At 42.2% G+C, this 19,286-nt stretch overlaps 1 protein-coding gene across 5 annotated transcripts in view; it reads right to left on the bottom strand.

Annotated features, from left to right (window-relative positions):
* Positions 1–1,624: 1,624 nt before the first annotated feature.
* Positions 1,625–19,286, bottom strand: part of pard3aa (par-3 family cell polarity regulator alpha, a) — a 300,089-nt gene continuing 282,427 nt past the window's right edge. For all 5 annotated transcript variants that reach the window (XM_079661513.1, XM_079661515.1, XM_079661514.1 and 2 more), the window contains 3 exons: positions 17,619–17,739; positions 10,355–10,467; positions 1,625–5,336 (listed from right to left, as the gene is read on the bottom strand). In XM_079661513.1, coding sequence (XP_079517639.1) covers positions 4,910–5,336; positions 10,355–10,467; positions 17,619–17,739 — 661 coding nt within the window. In that variant the 3' untranslated portion in view covers positions 1,625–4,909. The remainder of the gene's footprint in view (positions 5,337–10,354; positions 10,468–17,618; positions 17,740–19,286) is intronic.

The raw sequence follows: 19,286 nt of genomic DNA, 5'->3' as shown, positions 1-19,286 counted from the left end.
CTGTTCCCCTCAGGCCTCAAAGTGTTGAGGGTGCAAGCTGATACAGCAGAGCACCCACTAGGTTACATGCTGCGTTGGATAACATGCTAGGATGAGACCTATTGTATTTTTGATGGCTTTACATTACATCTAGATACATCTACTGGATTTATGGCTGTAATGTCCGTTTTGTGGTGATGACATTACTGTACTGTATATGAGAATATCGCTCCAATACATATCCACAAATCACAATAGAAGTATGGCGAGAGAAAGATCATTTTATTGTCTATAAAAGCTAATGTTTCTTCAGACCATATGGTATCTGTTATCTTAAATGGTATTTTGAAACCTGCAGAGGACCATATTCTCTGTGCTCTATTAAACTCTCAGTCCCAGTGGAATGGCAGCCACCCGTCCACTGTCGAAGTGAGGCTTGTACAGAAACGAGCATAAATCATACTATATTCAATTATAATACTCTTTCATGAGTTAAGTTAGAAGCTTGAGCCATATTCTTCTTACTGTATATGCTGCAAAAAAATGATATTGATTAGCCCTGCTATGAACAAAAGGACACATTCTGCAAAGAATGATATAACGCAAGCTATTTCATACACTCAAGTCCTATAATTATGTCATATAATTTGCAATATCAACCAAAAGAGATACAACACAAAACATATGTCTTGTGTAACCTCACAGGAAGAATCCTGTCTATATATGCTTATTGCATGTGACCGAGGTAAAAGCTAAAACATTGCTGCTTCTCTAAATGTGCTCTTTTGACACTCAATCAAAGGCAATATGGAAAGAAATGGAATGTTGTTCGAATAGAGTTAAACCTACTTCAGAGTCAGGGCTTTTTTTTATTCAGGTTTAAAGCTTCTCCAAATTCTTTCACAATCCGGGCTAATGTCCAAATGTTCTCCTCTCCTGCCTCACCTTCATTTCACTTGTTGCGCATGTGTCTATTTCCATTCTTACCAGTCTGAGTCTTTCAAAGGCCTCCCCCTTCCCCAGGATGCAGACAGATTTGGCAGGAGCTCTGTGATGCCGGGCCAAATGTAAGACCTGCCTTTCCCCTGGAGTTGAACATCATAAATTTGACTATTGTCTTTATCGCCATAGGAGTGATCACAGGATGTTATTAGAAGTTCAGCCAGCTCGAGGCAAAACATCCCGGCCAACCGTCACATTGACCTATCAGGAATGGAAATAAAAGAGATGGAGAACTAGGGAGGAAGTGTTTTTATCAGACTTTTTCATTGCCACTTCAACAAATGTGGGAGCCACATTTTGAGTTTACGCCAATGTACAGCTGTAGCAACTGCAGAGGTTAAACTTGTTTCCACATTCTTCATGGAGGAAGTCAAAATCCTGATACTTTTTTTCTCTTTTCACTTTATTCTCTCTTTTAGCTGCTGAAAGAAGAAGGAAGAATCTGGCAACCAGATGACAAATAGAGTCGTTTTGTGTTTTATAGGTTGTCTTAGATTAACTTTATACATCTGAAACACACTAACTTATACATAAGATGGAATGGAAGCTTGCATTGCTTGTTACATCTCTCAAACCTTTTGTGAATGTTACAGCAGCACATTCAAGGGAAATTATTGTTACAATAATTTGAATCTAGCCACTATTTATTCACTGAATTTTTTTTTTTATATTGTATGTACAGAGAATGGCAAAAACAGTTCTTAATGATACACCGATGTAAAAAGGAAAATTGCACTGTGCTTACATCTAAATACTTTTTTACCACCATAGTACCATATAGTGGATAGTAAAAGACAATGAAGGATGGTCATAAAAAAACACAATGAAACAATAACAATATGTTTCTAATTTCTCCCAGGATGAAAAAGAAAATCCCCCGAAACAATAGCTTTATGGGAAGAATCCATATGTCACAGAGGCGGCGCACAAACATTAATTACACAACAGAAATAATAAACGTGCATTATGGGATATTATTACATTTGCATATGAGGAGAGAAAAAAAAACTCAGATATCACAGGCACTTGAACCCCTCCCCAGTTCATAATGGAGACATGTAAAACATCAGTTATTACAGCTTCTATATCAGTGTTGGACCTCCTCACACACACACACACACACACACACACACCATTCTGCGGTGGAAAAAGAAACATCTGAAACAGACAGAGAGATAAACGAGGAGAAGAAAAGACAGCTAAAGTGAGCGTGGCCTGGTGGGTAACCTCCTGTTTGTACCGCAGACTCCGAGGAATATCTGTGATTACTCCATTGACTGAATCATCTGCGGGGTCAGGTCCTCCTATCTTCTCTCCCTCCTACTCCTCTGCTCTTCTCCCACTCAGCAGCCAAGTGGTTCATATGGCTGCCAAGACATATTCATAGACATATTGGAGCATCTAGTTACTGGCAGCGTTTACAGACACTTAAACACATGTCCACCCACACACACTAGAACATTGGGAGACCGACATCATAGTACTGTTTTCTACATCAATTTTATAATTAAGAACGCTCTACTTGTGAGACCCATAGACCCTTTACGGCAATAACTTTAGATTCCTACCTGTACTACCCATCGCATGGTTCATAGAAACCATTAACTCTAACTTCTAGATGTACAAATGCAATGGATCTTTCAAATATGGCCTTGTTTGTAACTTCCTGTTCCTAATGTTCGTTAACATGCACTTACTGTAAGAGGCCAGGTAAGAGTTGTATTTCCCGGTGATTTTAGGATCATAATGTAAAACCAGAAACCCGTTTTTTGAAATCCGGGAAGAGGGATTACAGAAACCTGATTTACAAAGCCAGATTTCTTGGCTATGTGTGCATGTAACCAGGTTTTACATGTGAGCATTTGCATGACAAGGACTTCAGACAGAGAAAAGAGCTGGGACAGCTGTGCAGAGGGAGAGATCATTACATGTGGAAATGCATTCGTAGTCAACATGATTGTTTCCTAAAACTGACACTAAGTAGCCTCTTGAAGTCGGTTTCTATGGCTAAACATTGATGGATTTGTAAAACAGAATGACATTCAACAAAAAGCATCATGTTGCATTACTAGAACAGTTAAAAAAAGTATGCTAGGTTTAGGAATGATGTCAGGGGCAGGGAATACATCTGGTTACTAACCTGCTGCATGTATACAGAGATGCACAGTTACCAGGTTACTACAGGAACCAGGGTTTCTAAGGAAACCACATTTTACAGTTAGCTGTGTTACATGGTTTCCTAAGTGCATGTACGTGTCCTGAATGAATGACCCAAAAAACATGTTAAAAAACCTAGTCAGGGTTAATCAATAATCAATTTGACATCTTATCTCAACCTTAACTAAACCTAACTGTAACTCAAAAGGAACCTTTGTCTTAGGAAACATCCTCACATTGCAAAACATTTTCTCATTCTGACAACCAAAGCTTTTTCTTACAGGGATGGAACTACGAACACACACACACACACACACACACACACACACACACACACACACACACACACACACACACACACACACACACACACACACACACACACACACACACACACACACACACACACACACACACACACACACACACACACACACACACACACACACACACACACACACACACACACACACACACACACACACACACACACACACACACACACACACACACACACACACACACACACACAGTATCAAACACGCTCGCACACCACTAATTATTGATTGAACCACAGAAAGGCCCCAAAATGGTTTTCTACCAATGGACATAATCAGGAAAAGAAAAACAAAATCAGCTCCATTGTACGGGGCAGATGGCTCTGAGGCCACCTACTGCAGTGCGCTGTGGTTCCCTCTGTAACCACGCTGATTAAATATTCAGCGAGGAACAACTCAGACACCTAAAGGTTTCGGTTACAGACGATTCTCTCAAGGCGAGGATGGCAAGGTCCCTGTTTCTTTATCTCGACATACATGACAACATAAACACACACAAAGGGGGGCCATTCATTTTTAATGAGGTACATTAATTAATAACCAAGACCCGACCCCACTCACTATACTGGTTTCCCTGGGTGGGCAGGACAGGGTAGGAGTAAGGGGGATTTAAAGCTGTTCCCTCCACTGAGAGAACATTTGGTGACAATGTGAAGGAGAAGAAACTGAGATAAAGCAGCCAGCAGAGGAGGAGAATCAAGGATTATCTTATTGAATACGAGAGGGGGTTGAAAGGAGGATACGCAGTCTGGGTGAGTGTCGTATCTGAAACCAAAGGGGACATTTCCCTGAACTGAGGTGGGGGTCATGCCCAAACCCCGAGCTCTGACTCTCACACAAGCTGCTTAACATCCACACTTTGTCACCACATGCAGACCCCAGCCAGCGCTCACACACACTTTACACGCAGAAGCTATGCTCGTCGAAGTGACCTGAAAAAACCAGCCTCATTCACACAAGTGATGTATCGACTAAGACCCCCGCCAGCACGGGGAGGGGTGCAAAAACATGTCTCGTGCTCGGGGGTTATTATGTTTGGGACACACTGCTGTCACGATGGCCCAAACCAATTGCCTTCTGCCGCGGTGTCTGCTCTACTGAATCTTTCAGATGGATGGGTCAAATCTGCAGATCATGAGCCATAGAAATGGGGCTGGCGCCTGCGAAAGGGGAACAATCGATTGACGACAGGCACTTATGCACATAGTTAGATGACAGTAAAACATAGCAATTCATTTCTTTTTGACAGCTTAAAAGGATAATGGTTCGTATCATTAAAAACATCCTTTTTAAATATTAACATTTCCTATCAACATCTTTGTTTCTCAGCATGTTCATACAAAAAGAAGACACTTTGCCCACTTTGTATGTTTCCCTGTTAATGCTCTTTGGAATCAGTCCTAATCTCCCAAAAGTCCCACCGTGTCACTGTCTCAAGAGTAGAACAGCCTCCCTTTCTCTGAGCCCTGCAGCCTGCTGAGCTTGGCGAGCTGAGAGGGCGACGGGGGTACGTCCTGTCTGTAGGGGCCCTTGGTCTGAGGAGCGGCCTGCATCGGGGCGGGGCCAGGGGCCTGAGTGTGTTCTCTGCTGTGGTCGTAGGCGATGCTACTGGGGGTCTCCTGCATGGAAGCAGGCCTGGACTTGGCTTCCTGCTCTTTGCGTCTCTGCTCCTGCCTCAGCAGCTCCTGAGTCTCTAAGAGGGCACGAGCATTGAAGTTGGACGTCCCCAGGTATCCGTTACGTGACCCCTGGCTGGAGGGGTGGCGAGGGTTCTCCTTGGATGGCTGGAAGCCCTCTTCTGGCATGGACACCTTGTCCCATGAGTCCTGGGACTCCGTGCTGGGGGCCTTATGGGGTGGCCTAAACACACAAAGGCAGGTAAAGAGGTTAATCGCACCGTTGAGTGAGTCACCTTAAACAGAACCTGGATCTAAAGTGACCTGAGGAGGCGCTCAGAAAAAGATTGCTTTCTTTCTGTAGCGGCCCCTGGGTCAGTGCTATTGAAGGGGAATTCAAAAGAAACTGCACTTCAGCAGAGAATGTGTCCATTGTCACATTTTGTGACATTAACAGGGGGATGTGGTGGTGGTGTTGAGTTAAAATACTACAGGCAACATGAGTCGAGCAAAGAGGGATCTGTTATAGTCTGCTGAATGATTACACTGAATCCTGTTATTTGAAGACGGAGACATGAAAGAGACAGGAAACAAACGCAGGGAAGCCTGAAACGCCATCAGCACTATTAGTTCCACGTCGTAAACAAACACAAATGTTAAAACCACGCTGAGAAAAATGGCTGCTTTCATCCATTTAACTATTTTTTGGAGATGCAGACGGGTGCACTTACAGCACAGACAGAGTAATGGCAGGCCTTCTACTCTCCTCCAGTCTGCCTGCCGGCCTCTACACTGACACAAGGGCCCAACATGCACACATATTGTCTCTAATAGAAAAAAAGAAACTTCCAAGTATGCCTTCTGCCACACATGCTCCCCTTTCTAGAAATTGGCCATGGAAAGCTGTCAATGGGACCCGCGGGGTCTTTGGACAAAGTGTTGAGTCTGCTCCTCCATTATTAGGATCCATTAGGGTAGAGACCTGTGACAGTGTCTTTTGCGTTAGAGGTGCTATGAGAAATCCCATTCACACCTCCCTGACCCGCAGTGTGCTTAAAAAGCTTTTGAGATCACAGCACGCAATCCTGCAGAGGGAGGCAGGGGCCCGGCACGCTTTTAGGCCAAAAAGTCTGCATTTCTTATCTGACGAGGCTCATTCCTAGAGACTGACTGGAACAACAAACAGAACAGGCTATTTTTTGGGCCAAAACACTTTCCTGACAAAATAAAGTGTGATAAAAAAAGATATTTCACTTTTATACTGGAAGTCACACCTCACAATGGATATAATAGCGAGCGATTCTACCTTGACCTTTGGTTTCTTTTTCTCTGTGCTTCAATGTTGAATGGGAAAGAGAAAACAGTTTACAGAACCAAAAGTAAAAAACCACCCGCTCCCCAGGTTTGTTAATAGCTGAACACCAAGGATATGTTTTCTACTTGTGTAGCATTTTTATGTAACTTTGGTGACTTCTGACTCAACCACAGTAGTCTCCTATTCAGTAATCAGAAAAAAGAAATCTAACGTTATAATAGTCAATTTAATGTCATTATAGTCTTTGACTTTAGGTACAAGCATACACCGCTGTCTCTGTACCACACAGTTAACTCATTTAGTATGAATGTAATCTATTGCTGAACCAAACTGACTATAATGACGTAGAAATGTATGGCTGGACTGCCATTAAACCCCTTGGGTCAAGCCTAGATCCAGCTTAGGGATTTTAATAACGTACTTTTTTCTTCTTTCTTGCCAGTTAATTCAACACTCCCTTAGAAATATCTCCATGTGATTCCTCAAATCCAGTGTTACTCATGAGGACCTGTGTGGTCCACAATATCTAAGTGGAGGTGAAAAGATAAAGGACACGGCTCAAGGGTCAGTATCTGTAAGCTAAGGTCTATATTTATGCACCCAAAGACAATGTGCAGAGATGGCAAAAGTACACACATCCTTTCCTCAAGTAGAAGTACAGATACTCATGTTTAAAAATACTCTGTTAAAAGTACTGACTAAACTTCTTTACTCAAGTAAAAGTAAAGTAGTATGGGCTTCGAAATGTACTTAAGTAGAAAGTACCCATAACTAGCAGCTGTTTTAAAGAGTACCTGACCTAGGGGGGTCAGCTAGCAATTACATGATTGTTCTATTAATATAAAGGGTTATATTAATAGAACAATAATGTAATTGCTAGCTAATGAATGTTTCCATGCTGAACAACGGCAAAATGGTAACGTTTTCATTGGTCCCTCTTCTTTAGAGAAGACCAGGAAGTGATGGATACACAGATCGTGTTCAAATCAATAGGCACGCAATGACTAAGTAATAATGATCAAGCCACCAAATACAGATTCAAACTAAAGTAACGACACTTTTTTGAAAATGTAAGAAGTAGAAAGTACAGGTACTTGTGTTCAAAATGTAAGAAGTAAAAGTAAAACGTCGTCCTGGAGTAAAGTACTGATACCAGAAAAATGTACTTAAGTACAGTAACGAAGTATTTGTACTCCATTACTTCCCACCTCTGCAAATGTGTATGCATTTATGTACCGTACTGTACAACACAAACACATGATCTGGTTCCGCTCCGTATGTTTGTGCACGCATGTAGAGCCTGTGTAAGTATGAGGGTAATTGGCGGAGGGGCAGATGTAGGGACAGACTGCGGAGAGAGCCCCACCACATGCTTCATATCTGGGTCTTTCTGTCTGGGCGAGCCGCCATGCATTTACACCCCGTCTTGGCTTACAAAGCGGCCAGCGCCACTCAGGAGGGAGCCGCGTATTTAGAAACCCAGGACGCCTGTTGCACGAGGCAGCAATCTGCGTTTCCAGAATGACCCTTTCGGTTTTTAAAGTCGAAAAAGGGAGATTTAGGGGGAAAGTGGCGATAAGAGCAGAACAGAAATGGCATTGTTCCACAGGAATGTAATCGTGATTGATGTGTCAGGGGAGTCAGTTCTCTTATCACCTCGACTCCTTTGCCAGAATATGTCACAAAGTAGATTAGTTACATCTACGGAGGGAGGGGATGGGAAAATACATCATGCCAAAGACTGGGGTAAATTTAGAAAGACAGAACATAACAAACAAAGTCAGGAAGTTGGCTTGCAGGAGAATTTGTGGCCGCCGTGTGTTTCTTTAAAACAGCTGGGAAGAATCAGAGTTTATGAGAAGGAGGAGAAAGCACACACACACATGCACGGACACAAAATGATTAGGGGAAAAAACCCAAATGCTTGCAATGGGCAGTGGAACAATTGTAGCTATATTGTGCAAATAAATTGTCTACAAACCTGGAATAATGTTTTCTTTACAACGCGTTAGCGGAGGAATGCAAAGAGCTGCATGGAAAGAGGGGAGAGCTACTGGCAGTTCACACAGGCCACATTTAAGAACCTTATCTTGACCACATTCATGTGTGTGTGTGTGTGTGTGTGTGTGTGTGTGGTGTGTGGTGTGTGGTGTGTGTGTGTGTGTGTGTGTGTGTGTGTGTGTGTGTGTGTGTGTGTGTGTGTGTGTGTGTGTGTGTGTGTGTGTGTGTGTGTGTGTGTGTGTGTGTGTGTGTGTGTGTGTGTGTGTGTGTGTGTGTGTGTGAGAGCGTCTCTTTCAGGCTAATCAGTTGTTTTCTCTTCCCTCCTAACTCACTCGTTCCTCTCCCGGCCCCCTCTCGCCCTCCACTGCCTGTCACCGCTAATCCTGCTCCGACAACAAGCCTTCATTAGTGCTCTTCCAATACTCACATCCCAGACAGCCAGCTAAGCCTGGCCGTCATCAGATAACCATGGTTTCTCCTGGAAGCTCTTTAGGAGGAAGGTTTTTTTTTTTGTTTCTGCGGGAATGTCCCCTTTGGACTGAACGGCTGACTGCTCAGCTTCCTGTTTTGGAAGAGGAGGACAGGATGAAGGGGTTCCAAAGGAGAGGTGGTTGGAGTTAGAGGGAATTGTGGTTATTAATCTGGGGATGTGAGACTTTAGCTCTTTAATGAGAAGCTGTGCCGAGACACAAGTTCTAGAAAGCTTTAGCCAGGGTCAAATGTCAAGCCTGAGCTCATGCGACTCTTTGCTAAAAGACGCTGTGAGATTATGAGCGGAATGCATATCAAAGACCATCCTCGCCTGGCTCTGTGGCCGGCCGGACCAACTTTCCCAAGAGAAGGAGCTCAGTGAGAGGGGAGGGCTGGAGGCAACTGTCACATCACATGAGATGGCAGCACCTATGAAGTGAATGCACAGATCCCTCTGGCTTATACAGACCACATTGATTAAGCGTCCACGTGGACCGCAAATCCATAGCCATAGACAGGAACATGTTTTAATCGACCTGCCGGTGACTGTTCAGAGACAGCACAGCTAAAAAAAAATATCTGTGCAGGGAGAGATACAATCACAAGAGAGCACAGTTACTCTGGCCAAGAAATTAAAAGACCACACACACACATATACACAATTTAAGTGCCGTCTTTGTTTAAACTGGCAAAGAAGTAGAACTCAAATAAATCAGACTTCACTTTCAACATTTCACGATACAAAAAAACTCACATTGGATTGTTTTCAATGAGGGGATATTAAACAGGGAGAGGAAATGATGTGTAATTCATAACCGAACATCTCTGCGTCCCTTTATCAAAGTATAGAATGGAGGTCTTTGGTGACTTTCTTTCCAAAGATGTAGAACTCAAAATGCAGATATTCCACAAGAAAATGGTTTGCAATTGGAATTGACTTAAGTGAGCTTCAGAGGATTGGATGAGTCACATACGGAAACGTAGGAAATGCAAATACCGATACTAAACTCTGCCTCACCGCCTCGAGATGTAAGATATGGTAAGCTTTATTGGCATGTCTTTGAAATATATGCAAAAGTATTAAAACAGGAAGATGAAGAAGATGAAGGGCAGCGGCTGTATCTCTGAACTCATGTTGTGTCGGCAGAGAGAGGTTGCTAAGAAAATAATTCCACTCATTTCACCACTTCCACAGGGTCAACATTGACTTAATGAAAGTGGATATCAGTCAAATAACTCCAAGCGATCACATTAAATGATTTCTTTCAAAGAGTTGTGCTAAGAGTCATTCAAATGTCTGTAGGAGGCTTTGTGATTGACTTTGTAATCAAAGAAAGTGTAGAGAAAAAAGGGTAAAGGCACAAAAATGAGGGAAAGAAATTGATACAAATCTGAAAAGTCAAAAGGGCAGTAGGAATGTGATAAGCCTCAGAAAGGAGAGACGGATGGAATAAAGAAGGGAGAGGAGGTCTCACCGTGGCAGGGAGCTGAACTGTCTCCGTGCTTGTTGGAAATCATCTTCTTGCGGCTGCTGCGAGTCAACGTTTACTGAATGGCGTCCGCTCAGTGGTTCCGTCCCATTGCTCGACTGTAAAATCCACACAATGAAAAGATAGAGTTACTATAACATCTGGGCCGACATTTCTGTCTTTGGACACACATCTGGTAAAAGATAACACACTCAAACACAAAAACACTTAGATGATGGAATATATTTCCCTTAGCACAGCAGTTGGTGTGTCAGTGTGATGCCTCCTGTGTGTTAGGCAACACTCAGGGAACAGGTAGTTAGGAGGTGTGATCCCATGATGAAAATGACACTGCACAATGCACCTGTGATATTAATTACATATCCTTTGTTGACTTACTAGAATGCCAGGCAGTTTGCACTAACATTTTTTATTCAGAAGAGACTTACAAAAGTGACAGCAGTATGACATTTAATAACAATACCGTGCAGATAATAAAGGACTATTTTTTTTTTCTGGAATGTCTACAAATGAAAGGGACCGTTGTCCCATTTGTCATAACAGCAACAAATACTGCGTTGTGAGAGAATGTCAGGATGATTGACTTAAAAATACAGATGATTATAGCTTGTTGGTTCTAATATTCAAAAAGAGTATGTCCAGAAACAGCGGTAGGATTCTTCTTGTTAGTAGACATATCATACAAGTCTCAGGTGTAGTCAAATAAATGTATTATTAAAAAGAAATGTCGGAAAAAACATTTACAATTTCTACATGAATAATGACTTTGGAGCTAAATACATGTTCCTTGTAGGATTTAAAATGAAAGTGTTGTTACTGTACATTACACTAAAGATCAGTGCTGATTACATGATATGAAATGTCATATGATAGTGTAATATTGTGCTAAATGTGTGCAGTGTATTTCTGAAGTAGTAGTAAGCACTAGCATGCTGAAGACATTAAATATATATGAGTTTCCCCGGTATCTGCTTCATTTCACAGCTTTGCATGTGACTTGACTACACACCACTAACCTGTACCGTGTGTGTGTGTGTGTTTGTTGTCTGATCGCCTGTGTGGTTGACATGGCGATATCATCTCCCTCAACACTAGCGCACTGCTAACGAGCCGGCTGATGAAAGAACACGACAAGCCAATTAAACAGAGGCGAACTGAGGAGCTGTGGCCTGACCGAGTGTCACTTTTCATAAGGCTCGGACGCTAATGTGGTAGGCAGGTGAGGGTGTGGATTCTGAGATTTAAATTGGAACAGAGCACTTACAGAATAAGTGTTTTTCTTTTGTCCGGGATGACACTTTTAGAGATTCTTAGAAGTGTTTGCGTTTGGGGGTGGTTGGAAGAAGACAGGTAGTCGTAGTACATGACAGAACAGATTGATGGGGTAAAGGTATGTTTGCGATAGACAGCAAACATGTCTTGGAAACATCTTGTATTCTTGGAATGGCTGCTTTCCTCCTCACTTGGACAGCTGCAATAACAGCGCAATTACATTTCACTCAGCGTTAATAACAATTCCTTTCTCAAGACGTCCAATTCCTTAAAAATAACAGTATTACACGTGGGTGAAGTGAATTGGACTCATGTGTTTCGGGTTTCACTGTAACAACACGTTCCGCTGGCTCAGAAAGTGCAGAGCACATAAACGAATATCAGATGAACAGTGAGGTAAAAGGATAAATTATTTAACTGCGGCCCAATGTGGTGGTGAGAAAATAATTAGTCACGCACACTAAAAGTTTTTAATGGGATTTGAAGGGGAAGTGGCGAGGAATCCGGAGGTGCTTGACACTTCGGTTTAAAACTGAAGGGTTGAGGTGTATGACGCCATGCCAAGAGAAATGCATGAGAAATAGCCAGGAGAGAAAATCAGTCAGTGTAATGGCATTATCAGGGAAGGAGAATCAGATTATTCCATGTTAGGCCCTGGAATACAATGCCATATAAAACATGACATTTGTTGAAATCGAATCAAAGAGACGTCCGTGTTCGTTTCTATCCAATAATGTGAAAAATGATGTCAATACAGCACGCTTTTATCCCTCTCCCTTTCTTGGTGGTGTGACAGACAAAGGAGGGAGGAAGAAAAAAAAGAAATCTCCACCTGTTCAAACATGAGAGCGTTCACAGACGGTGAGTCGGGGGGGGGACATAATTATGAAAATTATTTGCAGCTATCAAAAATCAGAGTCCAGGAAAGCAGCTGGGAAGGCGTTGAGCTTTAAGAGTTCCAAGGTGTAATATTTCTTGGTTCAGTCTTGGTCACAGACCTTTCAGATTTCAAAGCCGCTTGCTGAGATGGGTCAGCTCTAACATGTGGCTTTTCCGCCTACGCTCCTCATGATGCTCTGTTTGTAGCCCTGCACATAGGGAACCGTTTTAAGAGAAGCCCTGCTGTACACAAACAGGCACATGGAACACATTTAAGTTGCTAATGGGCAGAGAACAAGAAGAAAGTGAGAAAATAGTGAAACACCCCATCCTGACAAAAGCACAGTTGGATAATGATTCACTGTTAAAGTCCATGACCCAATTCTGCCAATTTATTAAAAGCAAAACCAAGTCCATTTGTGGTCGCCGGGGTGTGTAGCTCCGGGGCGTAGTATCCATCTGAGAGCAAGCAGTGTGGTGTGCCGTCTCCCACTCGCTGGCCCAGGAAACCATGGTGAATGGAAGCGGTGGCTATCTCCATATCAGTTAAGGACTCGACAGCATGCACAAATGGCAGAACAAAATGTTGGAGTCTTATCTTTTATTGTGAAGATATCTGTGTGGGGTAATAATACTGAAATGCATTATTATGTCGACACAAGAGAAGTGTAATCACTTTGTTCTTAGTCTTATCTGTGAACACACACATACACAGTTTGATATCAAAGTATATGGAGTGCAATATAAAGTGGGTGGGCCTGCATACATCTATGCACATTCACACTGAGTGATGATCAGATGTGTTTGGAACAAGGCAACAATATTGCATTTGCCATAAAGAAATTCATGTCATACCCACAGGCAAGCTAAAGGACTCTAAGATTGTGAGTTGTTGTTCAAGTACGTTGGCAAGTCCTGTTGCTTATGGTTGTTGCACATGCATTACATTGAACAGCAATATCCATAATTCAGCCATGCATGTTGGGTTAGCGAGCTGTCTTGGAAGAAGCTCAACAAAAGATCGATCCAAATCACCATAATTGACATAAAAATATACAGTCAGGTTACTTTTGGGGATTGAGATAGTAGCAATAGTACCATGACATAGTCCATGTGTCCAATCTTAAGGAGAGGGAGAATCGTCTCATCTCTATACAAAGAAGCATCGCAGTTACAATCAAGAGTGGCTAAAGGATTTCCATGCTGCTTTTTACAGTATGTTACGCTCCTCTTTTGCAAAGTCAGTGTGATCAAACTGTGAAAAACAGCATGTAGAGTCGACTGGCATTTGCTATGTAACAAAATGTGTGAGAAAGAGATTTTTTGAATCCTCTAGGACCTAAAAAAACACTCCACCATAAATGATGTGACTACTTACAGTACTACTCACACTGCTGTTGTGTTAACTCTAGCCTTTAGCCCATGTGAAGTGAACAGAACTGAGCGATACCCAGTCAAATGTGCAGAAACCCAAGTTTGCTCAAACACAACAGATGTTTAGGCGCATGTATCCTGGTAGCAGTAGATAGAAGGATAATAACATCAAAATCATTTCCATAAATAAGGGAGCTATAGGCTGCTGTTGGTGTGTTTGATCCAAGGTACCAGCATGGCGCTCACATGATGTGTGTGGTCATGCTCATTGGCGCTCCAAGCCAACAGCACAAATTGATTTTATTGCCGCAGACAGAGAGCGAGAGAGAAAAAGGCAACTCTTTGGAAAACACATCGCGCTTTATGATGAACATCTGGAAATCCCCTCCCACAGAGCAGCGGAGAGGGAGGGAGGGAGAGAGAGAAAACATGCCAACTCTAATTGTGTGCGTTGGCTTGGGGGCTTCATGATGGACAGGGCTTCTCGTGCCCTGGTCATTATTCCATTAAGGAGGAGCGGGGGGTTCGAGGACTGACCCAAGCATTGTCATCACAGGCGTTCACAGCAGACATACCTGAGCGCGGTCTCAAACACCCCGGAGACAAGCCAGGGGTCAACCCAGAGAGGGAGCCTCGCACCTCACGCTGCTCCATGGGCTCCCTTGCAATCTGTTCCTCATTTCCATGATCATTATAATGTACTTTTGCTGTTTGTCCTCCAAATGTGAAAGATTTTTAAAGAGGTGATATATAACAGCTGTCTGCGCAGAGGAAGATATTTGGTAATAGTGAGTAATGACGAACAAATGAAATACCACTGAGAGAAAGAAAGTCTGGTCCGTTTGTTCAGCAAAGTATATTACAGCACTATCAAAACTATAGCTTTAGCCACAACAAATTGAGATCTACATTTTCATAACATCTGGGTAAACTCTGTCAGAAGGTCCAGCCGCTACTAAATGGGCCTTGAGGTGAGATTGCTGTGTCTTACTTACTTTAAATCATCATTTTTGGATAAGTGAGGGAGAAAAGTGTTTGTTTTTATAGAAATATACGGCAGGAATATAACAACCTGGCCATGCCTCTAGATGCTAGCAGCTGCTCCTGTTCTGGCATGCAGATCTGTGTGGAAGCCATTATGTTGTAACCTTGAGTACTCAGGGACAACTTGCTTCAAAGTGTAGCTTTGCAGACTCTGATTTGGTGCGCATTTAACTTTCTTCTTGGGCACCTTGCCTTCTCATGGTTACATTCAATGAAGGCTTGGAGTGGAGGTCACAGAGGTTTCACTTTCATCATTGCGGACAAAATATAGCAATGACAGTGTGCAAAATCATTTAAAAAGAAAAGAGAGATATATCAATTTCTGGAGAAAAGGTAGCCTTTATAGGTCAGCACAGAACACAGTCACAAGGTTGTGTTTTTCAGTGTGGGTCAGTCTGATATATGGAAGCTGCGAGTGAAGGATGTAAGTGTATTTGACCTTCCAGCCCTGCGTGTGTCCGTACATCTTTGAAAGCTTTTTTGTCCTTTTTCCAAAATGGCCAAAATGTGTTTCTTCTTCTACAGTTCTCCTGGTTTTCATTTCAAATCTTTGGCCCCTCTCACTCAAATAAAGCATCCTGCTTTTTGGATGACACTGAGACAGGATTTCTCTCGAGTTCCACTAATCGGTGTCAACCCGTAGCATGGGCACGCCAGTATCTTCGCTAACAAGCCCTGCCTTTGTGCATCCTTGTCCACAGGACTATAATAACATGAAAGAGGACTAATAAAATCGACTTCAATACTCCAGGGCTGGCCTTATATCTTATTACCAGTGGAGTAGAGCGGGTAACTCAACAATGTCAACAATCACAAGCAATTAGGAGCTCAGAAGCTCAGAGAGACACACTGAGACTGCTTACTGCTGAACAAACAGTTAGCATCCCACTTTGTGAGCCAGAATGGAAAGAGAACGATTAAGAGAAAAGTGTGGAGAGATGTCGGCTTTCAGTGATTTTACACCATCAATAGGACTAACACTGACTGAAATCCAGAGCAAACAAAGTCTGCCTTTTTCTCTATAAACGTGGTGGGAAGTGTGCTGCTTTGTCTACCAAACACATTCAGACAAAAGGAAAAACAGCTTAAGATCACTGCCACATTAGAACTCCACTCCAAACCAATTTCACTGACATCGATAATTGGATGCCAAATATTTTAACTTTCAAGGTCTGACATTCTGACCTATCATTTAGAAAATAGCTCTGCCTGGTGTAACAATTAGCCCTCTTTCCTCTACCACCAGGTCAGAAAGGTCACAGAACAGAAAAAGCTATGTCTGTCTCAAAGCATTAAATCACAGAAAGATATACAAAATATTTGACCTCGAACTTGTTCCTGCTTTGGCTCAGTTTTGTTTGGTTATAGTTGAACATAAGGAGGACATATGACCTTAAATAAAGTGTCAACCAATGAGTTATGTCTCTAACAAAGTTAGAAGAGGGAGTAAAGTAAATATTGTTCCAGTATGTTAAGATAATCGGTGACATTATAGGGTGTGTGGAAAGATGAAAGTGTTTCTTTTTTACTTAAACTCTGGGTGCAGTTGCACAGCAGGATGGAATCAGGACTGAAGGAATTAACAAAGGAATTAACTTATTACATTTTTCCAATTATGAGGATTAAATCCCATTGTTGGTACAGATCAATCAGGAGAAAAAACTTTTAATTTAAATTTAAAAAATGGCTAATTTAAAAATCCCTTTAATCAAGACTAATGGAAAAGTATAGTGTTGCTCACGGTCTTCAATTTTTCTCCCCTTACTTTGCCTTAAGTCCTAAAAATTCATTTATCATCGAACATTTCCCGTTTTCATCTTCTCCTTCTTGCCGGACTGCAAGTGTGTCATATTTCCTCGACAGTGAAGTCAGATGTGAGTAATGAGCAATTAGATCTAGGCCAAAGGTCAGACCCGGGAATTAGAAAAAAGTCAAATATACTGTATTTGGCAGAAGCTGGGACTGAAGCCGAAGGTTTTAGTGACATCATTTGGCAGTGGTACAACACTGACGGTCCAAAAAGATGACAGTGTAAGATAATTGAGGCACTTCATGAAACTATTGACAGTTAATGTCGTGCCGGGGCTTCGTACTGTGAAACATCAACTTGAATTCCTTTCCCAAGTCATATTGTTATAATTTCAACATGGCATGCTGGGATTTATGACCCTACTTAATTGCAACGTGCAAATATTTAAAACAACATGTCTTCTTCAAGTATGATTGCTTGGAACAATTCATATGGATGCTCAGTGGGTTTTTGATTTGGTACATCTGTTGGAAAAAATGTAATGTAATGTAATATTTTGTATCTAATGTTTATTATTACACTATTACTAATCTTTAAGAGGGACTACCAATATCGATATGTTCTGTTTGTAACATTGAATTACCTCCAAACAATGAAATGATTATGCTGTTTAACAGAGAAAGCAAACTCTTATCAAAGTAAAGTAATGTCACACGTAGATAGTCAAAGAAATACGATTCAGAATTAAACAATTTGAGTCAATAAATCCAGCCGGTGGAGATAATCTGAGTCCAGCAGAGTCGGGGGAGTCACTCTAAGAGCTCTGGGTTTAAGGCAGTCTATGGTTTAAGGGTGTTTTAGAGAATGTGTATCTGGGTGTGTGCAGCTCAGTGCCACGCCAGTGGAGTGCAGATTCTATGGAACACTCACCCAGGACTGGTTGAAGCTGTAGGTGTGCCTGTGGTCGTCCACATCGTCCTCGTGCCTGGAATGCTGGAACTCGTTCCTCAGCCTCAGTATCCGGTCGTGATTACTGGGAGCCATCTGGCTGCTGTGAGGGGGGGGGATAGAAGAGGTGAGATAGTTGGACTAGATCAGGGGTGTCCAAACCTTTTTCACAGAGGGCCACATACAGAAAAATATGCGAAGGGCTGGGCCACTCACTAGAGGTGAGGTACATAGCCTCATCAATTCAGTTATAAGTCAGCAAAATCAAATGAAGGTAAATGATGCTTGATACTTGAAAATGCCTTGAAAAAAAGAAAAAAAACAGCCTACATCACAGCGCGCCATAGGGTTTCATTTATTTTGTTACAAAAGGTGTTCAGCTCCTCCCTTAAAACAGAAGCCTCAGATTGCTCATAATAAGAGGACACATGGCTTTTTTGTTATCAACTTAGATTTGTTAGAAAACATTTCCAACATTAGTTGACTGAATTTATTTGAAAAGTGGGCTTATTAACACATGAATACTACTGTGTAATATATTTGTACATATATATTTATGAAGTACAATATAAGATGAGCACAAGTTTCATTTGTGGGCCATATTCCATTATACTTTTTGAATTTGCTGAGGGCCTATTCAAAATGGTCCGCGGGCCGCATTTGGCCCCCGCGCCGTAGTTTGGACACCCCTGGACTAGATGTTTCACAGCATGCTTAGCGGTTATCACCCTCACAAAGAAATATACCTGACACATTACTCTGCTTTTCTTGGTGCTTTATCATATCTGAATAATTCACTTGACCACCTTAACACCCCTGTAAATTGTCTTGAAGATCCTTTGATCTGACAGTCGATTCCCTTTTGCATACCTATCTGACATCTCTATGTGCTTTTTCTTCCCCTCCTCCCTTCTTCCAGCCTTTGCTCCTGAACATCCCTGTAACTGAAAGTGTCCCTTGTGCACGATTGTGAGTGATCCATGTCCCTTTTAGACTGCAGGAGAATGTTGGCCTTTTATGGTACGTAGTCATTAAACACTGTGGAAAAGCCTCATTTACATCCCCTTCATTAAAGGCCTTTGAGGGGCCTGTCAATAGGAATCAATAGCCTTCCTTCAGCTTAACCAGGATCTCCTTTTATCTACAGCTACAGAGGCAGCACATGACAAAATGCATAATTATGGCTAGCTAGCTTGATAATAGGCCTGTAGTTATGCATACCACAAGGATGAGAGTGACCAAAGGTTAAGAATTTGTGTTGGGGGGGGATGGGAGCTCTGGGATGTAGGGAATGCGATGGATAGGTTGAATGAAGGAAAGGGAGATAAAAGTAGAAGAGTGTCCTCTGGGTTGGCGCTGAGTGAAAAAGGGAAAGGTTAATCAAGAGCATGTGAGAGAAGGGGAAGAAAAGGAAGTGAGCCAAGACCTGCTACCCTGTCATTCTGCATGTCCTCCTGAGGAGCACTTACAGGTGGCACGCCAGCCGTGGGAGTGATTGCTTATTTGGGCCCAGAGGATTCTGGGTGCAATTATGGTGATAATTGCAGATTAGAATGAGCACATCCTTCCGATGATAATGGGCACTAGGACATGCTGCCAATCAAGCTTCATTAAAAGCACAATAAATAGCAGCTCATAAAGGATGAACGG

Source organism: Notothenia rossii (assembly GCF_949606895.1).
Source record: "Notothenia rossii genome assembly, chromosome: 12".
NCBI classification, from domain to species: domain Eukaryota; kingdom Metazoa; phylum Chordata; class Actinopteri; order Perciformes; family Nototheniidae; genus Notothenia; species Notothenia rossii.
This window is presented reverse-complemented; position numbering and strand designations above follow the sequence as displayed.